This window comes from Malus sylvestris, chromosome 6 (genome assembly GCF_916048215.2).
Source record: "Malus sylvestris chromosome 6, drMalSylv7.2, whole genome shotgun sequence".
NCBI classification, from domain to species: Eukaryota; Viridiplantae; Streptophyta; class Magnoliopsida; order Rosales; family Rosaceae; genus Malus; species Malus sylvestris.
Genome location: NC_062265.1, coordinates 6855267 through 6864244, shown reverse-complemented (window position 1 = coordinate 6864244; position 8978 = coordinate 6855267). Strand labels below are relative to the sequence as shown.

Below are 8978 nucleotides of genomic sequence, written 5' to 3'. Positions count from 1 at the left end.
TCTAATATGCGTTGCATTTCAATTTCAAACTAAGCGGTGTAGGGAGAAGGGAGGAAGTGGTTTAACTTTACAATCATCAAAATATTTTTCCTTAACAGGTCGAAACGAGCTATGGGAGGAAGGTGGGGATGGAAGAGGAGAAGGAAGGAAGTGGTGGTCTTGGAGAAGAAAGGAGATGACCCTCGAAAAGGATTGGGAGAAAGGCGAGAGAGAGAGAGAGAGAGAGAGAGAGAGCGAATTGAATTGCAAGAGGTTTTTTAATTTTATAATGTTTAATTGATTTTTTTTAATCTAGTTAGGCAAGAGAGTGAGCTATGTGCCTGCCACTTTAGCAGTTAACAAGCAAATTGACAATTTTGTAACGGAGGTCTAACATTGCAATGAATTGGTAAGTTGATGTATGACTTTGCAATGTTTTAAAAATGAGGTATGAGATTGTGGTTCGACCCATAATTAAAGTAGTTTTATAGAACTTACCTTAATTTAAAAGTTCAGAAATGTTTCTTAATATGTGGGAGTTTTATTTTTATTTTGCTAACAATGGGAATGACAACTCAATTTTTCAAAAGGAAAACTAATGAAAATGACTTGAAAACTTTAAGTTTTAACGATAAGGACAAAATAAAGGGTAAAGTGAATAGTACCAAGATTGATTTTTCAATATAAAAATTTGGTCTTTCGTTAAAGTAAACAGTACTGTGAGTTTTTCGTTAAAATTCCCTTTTCATAATGTCAACTTAATTACATATGAATATTTGCCAACATGATGTGTGTGTATATATAAATATATGAACATATTAATAAGATAACCTTGTCATGATATTGAGATATTAGTTTATAAATTCAGAAATGTTTTTTAATACGTGGAAGTTTTATTCTGCTACCAATGGGAATGACACCTCAATTTTTCATAATGTCAACTTAATTATATATATATATATATATATATATATATATATATATATATGGATATAAAAATGAAGGCATGTCTGGCTAGCTAGGTTATGTACCAATATTTCTGGCTATGCATGCAAATCTTTGAATAAACTGTCGGTAGAAGACAGGTTTATATGGGTGAAGAGACTAATTGTTTACGTACAAATAAAACTAGTATATATGTATATGAGCATTACGTAAGGGATTATGTGTATATATGTAAAGTACAGTTAGATAACAATTGATCTGTCATGCATAACCAAGACAGAAAATCTCCTTCAAAATTTCTGACCTGTATTAACTATTTGACTTGAATATTATCTTAGTTAATTAGGTAGTCTTTCTTTTAATTGGAAAATACTTGTTCAAGATTCAACCTTTAACTTCATCCCATCCACACCCTAGCTAGCTAAGTTAAGAAGTTCCTCAGCTGAATCTCCAAACCCAAATTAGTGACCTAATTGCTGATCATACTTTGATACAAAAGAATCGATGTAAAAGCGGTGATGATGACATGACCAAATCTGGAAATTTGAGGCGAGGAAAATTGCATATGCTATTATGCATGATATGAAACCTCAACCCGTCCCTCCTGTTTAAATACAGATAAAGAAGCACTCACTTCTCCATTTTATATATAAAGATATAGCAAATGGATTTGGAGATAATATAATTATATATACTAGTTTGATCATGTCCATCACCAAAGTACCTTTAAACACTAAGTAATCGTTCTGTTTATCTCTCCATTCATCTATTCATGTTTTGTATAGATAAATCACGCTTAAGAGAGAATGAACAAAAATGAAATGAAGAACTCCTTACAACATATCATATACTTTTACACAACTCAGAAAAATTATATAAAGTATTCGCTATGTGAATAAAAAAACTAATATTCCCTTACTTATCCACCATATTTAAAAAAAAAAAAGCTAGATAGATATACTAAATAGTTAAACTAAACAATAGTACTATGTTATTGTTGACCCTAAAAACTACTAAGCCTACGTGGCACGTAAGCCGAGTAATCTATAAGCTAACTACGTCCTTCGGTGAATGCGGGGTGTGCCAACTCGTCGGCCGAGCTCGGCCGAGGAGTAAAATTTGTTGATGTTGCGTTGGGTCGCGCTACTGACTTCTGCGTCTTGCGATTGCGGCCGAGAAAGGAACACGTCTCGGCCTCTTGGATTCTCAAGCCTGAAGACAAGGATACTATTCTTACGAAGTTCACAAATTGAATTCGGCTTTCAATGTGCCGAATGTAATAACTTGTAACACCTCACTTCGCCGAGAAGGCTAATGAGATGACCTCGACCAATAAGGATTCGGAAATCCTTCTCGACCAAGACTTGGATAGGTAACCAACCGTCCTCGCCGTAGTGCTGTTGATGCCAACGGAAGATGCTGCGAGATCGGCTGATTCTGCGGTGACAGAGCTATCTATGCCGACTTAAGATATCACCGGTTGCTTTCACAGTGCTGTTGATGCCAACGGAAGATGTGTCAGCGAAAAGAGAAAATAAAAATCTCAAATTTGTTGAGAGAGTTTGCACAGGGCAGTTGTGTGTTGAATTGCAGGGGTCCCTTTTACGTTGCACAGCGCCTTGTATTTATAGGACTGAAGTATTTGGCTTGCATGGTCAGATAATGTTGCAGAGTCTGACTGCAACTCTGCCTCGCAGAATGAAATCTGATCCGTGGCATAAGCTGGCTGACCTTTCAAATAAAATATAAAAACTATCTAGGCTTATCCCATCATGACCAAAGACCTAGCTTACCTAGGCTTCTCTCTCCACCATCAAATCCTTGCTTTATCTCATTAAGACTCCCAATGCAACTAAAGCCTTCTTTTTCCATGACGGATATCCAGGTGCAACCATACATGCAAATTAAATTATAATTTAATTGCATATCATCTAATCACTTGAGATGCCATCTTCCATCAAATACCACTTTGTATCAGGAGTCCTATTGATGCATGACTCACATGGCCACAACAATATCACAAAAGAAACATATTCTCCAGTATCCTATTTTGCATGCCTACCCAATGTGCTTCGAAATAACTGTATAAATAATTTTAAATTATCATCTAAGAGATAAATATATGATTAAAAAATCATAATGTTATCCTTTAAATAATAATTAAAAAATTATCTTAGTAAATCCAACAGTTTAGAATTCGCCTATTCAACGATCTCGGCCGATTGTGTAATTTTGGGTCCAAACAGTTATACAAAGTATTTCTATTTAATTATACTATATTTTTTATGAGTTTGTAATTGTGAAGTTGGTGTTTATTTGGCATGTGTAGACTCTTCATCTGCTTTAAGGATTTCTCATGTAATATTTTCTCAATAAAGTTTGCTTTGAGACGCACGTTTGACATTTATTTGAAATCTTAAAGAAAGTAAAAAATTATATTGTTTTCCTAATCATTTCATTTAAAGAGACTACATTTTTACACACTACGTCTTATGTATGGATGTGTTTGTAGCGGTTAGATTGATGGTTTCATTTTAGCAGGGCCGGTCCAGAGATTTTTGAGGTCCGGGGCGACGTAAAAAAAAGTGCCCTAACTTCATGTAAAAAAATTATTTATTTTCACACATAAGACATCGAAAAAATTATACTTAGAAAAACACTTCAAACTCAATAATTTAGAAACACAGAAAAACTAATTTATTTTGTATTGAGAGAGGGAAACAAAAAAACTTCGGCCTTACAAGTAGATAGATGATAAGTTTTGTTTTCCATTTGAAGTTTGAATGTGTTTTTGAATAAATCGTGAGGTGTTTTTTTCTTATTTACTAACTTTGTCAATATGGGACTAAAAAATAATGATGTTTTCGAGTCTTACTAAATTAAACATTTTGATGACACGTCATATAATTTGCAAATTTGGTCTACGTATTATTCTTTGTTGAAGATTAGACTTGAATTAAAACAAATATTTAAAAATAACAACCCACATAGCTACTAGATAGTAACTAAAAATAAACTACCAACCAAACAAAAATCTGTAAAAAATGAAAAGAATAAACATGCACATAGCATTTCGAACTTAGGACCTCTTGTTAATTTTAAACAACAAAAATAATTGTTTCTAATTAAACTTCTTGATCCTTTAACCAAATTTTCTAAATTTATACTCTTATAAAAAGAAATTTGTAAAAAAAAGGAAAGTAAATAAGCACACATGGTGTTTTGAACCCAAGACCTCCTTATTATTTTCAAATGACAAACCACCACTTCTAGTTAAATTTCTGTGTCTTTGAATCAAATTTTATAAATATATACTCTTATAAAAATATATATAAATATACCGTCCTAATAATTTTGGTGCCCCTAATTTTTTTGGGCCCTGGACGGTCGCCCCGCCTGCACTGGGCCTGGGCCGGCCCTGCATTTTAGTACCATCTTCTGTTTTCCGGCCTGCTTACGAGTCGTGTTTGTAAACTCCATAGTCCATACACCGTTAGGGCGTTAGCCATCAAAGGCGTTTTGACGGTTTGAATAGTTTGATTCTCCCTCCAGTTTCTCAAAGAAAGTCAACACATAACAAAAAATAGTCCAGTCAACTAATTAATAGGCTGTCAAGCCTTAGGTTAAGAACGGCAAAGCCATCAGATAACTTGAATAGTTTGAAGTCATGGGGAGAGGGATATTTCAATCAATTGACTCCAAGTGCCCTAAAAAGAAAGAAAGATTTTCATAATACACTAGTATAAGTAATTGTGATGTTTCATCTACAGTATTGTATTTGGTAAAGAACATCATAATATCAATACAAAATTTATAATATGAGTACATCGTAATTATGATATTTCTTGCCATAATCAAATATACAATATTAGTACATCTCTCGTATAAGTTTTTTGGTGTAACTCGAACACAAGACAATATATCACAAATTATAATATAAATAAAGAAATATTAGGAAATATATCTAAAAAATAAAACATATATCTTATTGTCGGTTACTTGGACTATAACATGGTATACTACCTTATGTTCCAGATAAATTTCCCCTCAAAGTAGAGACGCCATTTGAGGCTGGACGCAGACTTTCGTGAATGATTATGTGTTTTCATGTACACAAAAGCACGAACCTGCGTAATTTATATTTATTCAAATATCCAAGTTAAATAGAGAAAAGGTCAATAAATTTCTTTACAAGAAAGTCAGTCGGACCTCCAACAGATGGCATTTCCGTAAAAACAAAGAAGTCCATGGCCGGTTTATAAACTCACAGTTTATATAAGCGCACTCGGACGTGTCAATCCCAGTTGGTTGTAAATTGACAGTATCTCTGTCCCCTCTCCTCTCTCTCTCTCTCTCTCTCTCTCTCTCTAAAAACGTGTGCTTCTTCTTCATGATGCTCGTCGGATCAACGCTCCCAGCTCACAACCTGAACCTGTTTCAGGCCAGAAGAGCCAGCTTCAGAAACTACACGTCTGCATTAAACACCTCAACGAGAGCTCCATCCTCTTGTTCTTATTCAGCTGTCTCCATTAAACCAGGTTCTAACTCCACCGAGTTGACTCGGCTCCACCTCGCCAACCTCGACAAGCTCCTCCAAACCCCACCTCCGCCCCAAACCCAACTCGACCCACAACCCGATATCCAAATAGACAAAGACCCGAATAATAGTGGGTCGCTCGAAAACAAGGGAAGGAGGCTTATGGAAGGGCTCAGTCTTTCTCGGTTGTGGACGCAAGTGAAAGGCGCCGCCGAAGACATGTCTCCGAGACACCTCAATCGCCTGCAGCGCCTCCTGTCCAAGACTGGAGAGTACTCTCCCAGAAATAATCTCAGCACCCGGTGGCGCGAGTATCACGGTTCAAACAACTGGGCCGGACTACTTGACCCGCTGGATGAGAATCTCAGGCGAGAGGTCGTCAGATACGGTGAGTTTATCCAGGCGGCTTATCATTCCTTTCATTCGAATCCGGCGATGTCGGCAGAGGAGGCTCAGTTGCCTCGCCAAGTGGCGCTTCCCGATAGGTCTTATAAGGTAACCAAGAGCCTTTACGCCACGTCATCAATCGGGTTGCCCGATTGGGTTGATGAAGCGAGGCCGGATCTCAGTTGGATGACCCAGCGGTCGAGCTGGGTTGGGTACGTGGCCGTTTGTGATGATAAGAGGGAGATCGCACGGATGGGCAGACGCGATATTGTCATTGCCCTCCGTGGAACGTCGACGTGTCTTGAATGGGCTGAGAATTTAAGGGCTCAGCTCATTCAGATGCCCTCGACCGAGGAAGGTCACCAGCAAAGCGGAGCAAGAGTGGAATGCGGATTTTTGAGCCTCTACAAAACACGCGGGGCTCACGTACCGAGCCTCGCCGAGTCAGTGGTTGAAGAGGTCAATAGGCTGATGGAGCAATACAAAGGAGAGACATTAAGCATAACTGTGACAGGACACAGTCTTGGTGCTGCCTTAGCCTTGTTAGTAGGCGATGAGCTTAAAACATGTGCCGAGAACATGCCGTCGGTGGCGGTTTTCTCCTTTGGAGGCCCCCGCGTAGGTAACCGAGGATTCACAAAGCGAATGGACGACAAGAATGTGAAGGTATTGAGGATTGTCAACTCCCAAGATGTGATCACCAGGGTTCCAGGTATTTTCGTAGGCGAAGGAGTACTCGAGGAGAAGCTGAAGAACGCAAAGGCCGGAGGATTCATTGACATGATCGACAGGAACATGCCGTTGGCTTACTCACATGTTGGGACAGAACTACGGGTTGACACAAAAATGTCGCCTTACTTGAAGCCCAATGCAGATGTGGCTTGCTGCCATGATTTGGAGGCATATTTGCATTTGGTGGATGGGTTTTTGGCATCTAACTGTCCTTTTAGAGAAAATGCTAAGAGGAGTTTAGTGAGGTTGCTTCAAGATCAAGGATCTAATGTGAAAAAATTGTACATAAGCAAGGCAAATAATTTGACTAGTTTAAATCTTGAAAGAGAGTTTTCTCAAAAAAATCTTGAAAGAGAGGGACTGATGGCTACTTGTTTGCCTAGCCCATCTTAAATTTACACATAAATAAAACTTTGCACATATCTATGTACTTCTGGCCTAAATTCTCAAAATTATGCCTATGGTATCTTGTGCTTTTGTGGTGAATTCATTTTCCTTTGTTTTACCAAATTGTTTTCTAAAAATTTTAAAAGAAACTTTTTAAACGATATTAATGGGATTGTTCACATTATAATCTTGGACAAATGACTCAATTATATATACATTTTAGTTTAAATTTCTTTACTTGAACTTGTTGCAAAAGCAAAGGTACATCAATGGAAAACAATATTACAGCAAGGGCACAAAGCTCCAAAGGATAACAAGACAAACTAATAACTAACAAACAGAAATAAAGCTTCCACTGGGATTAGGAAGTAAATTAACCTATCTCTTACCAAGGGGATGGCAGCTTGATCTGCGCCAATCAAGTCCACCTTTAATTGCCCAGAAGATTAAAATATAAACCAGCACTAAATGGGCTGTTGGAACTCGGTAGAGATGATTGATTTGAATATGACTATTCACTATAGTAAATGAATGTCGTCGATGCAAATTTCCTCCGTCTTCAGTCTTGATGAAAATGCACATGCAAAACAATTAACACCTTTGATCAAAGACCTAAGCCTCACGAGCCCACGAGGTGGGGGTTAGGCCAATGGATCTCCGATGCCTAAGTCAGTTTCTCTGAGATAATAAAATGTTTAGGGCTTTTAGGGGTAGCAAAAGCTTATGAAATTTGGTAGAATGTGGGGTATTTATAGGGATAGGGTCGGCCATAGTGTTAGGGTTTAACCCTACACGTGGCGGCATCCTATTGGCCAAGTGTTTTATGGAAAAATATTCTCTAAATATTCTCAAGATATTAAATATGAAATAATATCCTGAGATAATGAAGTAATTATCCCTAATTTATTTAAATTGGGATTACTTACTTGATTGGAGTCAATATTCAATTAGGAATGTATTAAAAATAGGATTTGGGTAATGAATTCTTATATTTAATGCTTTGACTTTTCCTTGCCAATGGCAGGTAAGCTGTAGGCAGTTGTATTCAGTTGCTGGAACCTTCAGGGGTGTGAGTTGTGCATGAGAGTATCTGAGAAGCCTGTTTATTTATTGAGGGCAATCTTGTCTTTCTAGAGCCAAATTCAACGTGCTGCCTTCAGAATTTTTGGGATTATTTTCGGCTCCACAGATGCCAACTTCCTTATTTTTTCCAAATTGAAGGTTACTCATGAAGAAAAATTGTCTCATATAATCTTATCATTTTTGTGAGGTTTTGTTGACTCTAAAAACTACCAAGCCTACGTGGCATGCATGTCAAGTAACTAATAAGCCAACTACATCCTTCAGTTGTGTAATGAGCGTGCCAACTCATCAGCCAAGTTCAGCCAGGGAGTAAAATATGTTGACATCGCGTTAGGAGCATTGCTAACTTCTTGATCCTACGACTGCGGTCGAGGAAGGAACACACCTCAGCCTTTGGGTTCTAGAGTCTGAAGACAAGGCTGCTAGTTTCTTTGAAGTTCACTAATCGTCAGCGCCAGGTTCAGTCTCGGCAACTATATTCGTGAAAGTATAAGTATGCCGAACTGGTACCAAACTGTACGGACACAAATACTTGAAAAAGATAAATATCTTGATTGTAAATGTGGTTCGGCCGTCAGAATGCCAAACTGTAAAATGTACTTGTAAATATCTCGATCATAAAATAACACTCGGTGTTCAATGTGTCGAGCCTAATAACCTGTAACACCTCAATTCACCGAGAATGCTGATGAGATGACCTCTACCAATAAGGACTCAAGAATCCTTGTCGACCAAGACTTGGATAATAACCAGTCGATCTCGAAGCAGTGTTGTTTATCCAAACTGAAGGTGCTCCTTGGTTGACTGATTCTACGGCTTCAGTTCTGTTTATCCAAACTGAAGATGTCGCCGGTTGCCTTCACAGTGATGTTTATCCAAACTGAAGATGTGTTGGCGAAAGGGGAAGAGGAAAAAAATCTCAGGATTA

The 8978-nt window shown here is 37.7% G+C and overlaps 1 protein-coding gene across 1 annotated transcript; it reads left to right on the top strand.

Moving 5' to 3' along the window:
- Positions 1-5232: 5232 nt before the first annotated feature.
- On the top strand, positions 5233-7010 carry LOC126625123 (phospholipase A1-Ibeta2, chloroplastic-like). The gene has a single exon (XM_050294200.1). It carries the CDS (start codon positions 5315-5317, stop codon positions 6971-6973), a length of 1659 nt encoding a protein of 552 aa, XP_050150157.1. The 5' UTR covers positions 5233-5314; the 3' UTR covers positions 6974-7010.
- The last annotated feature ends 1968 nt before the right edge of the window (positions 7011-8978 follow it).

What these genes read in the sequence shown, in the direction of transcription:
- LOC126625123 (XM_050294200.1), top strand. Translation starts at nt 5,315, where the DNA reads ATGATGCTCGTCGGATCAACGCTCCCAGCTCACAACCTGAACCTGTTT.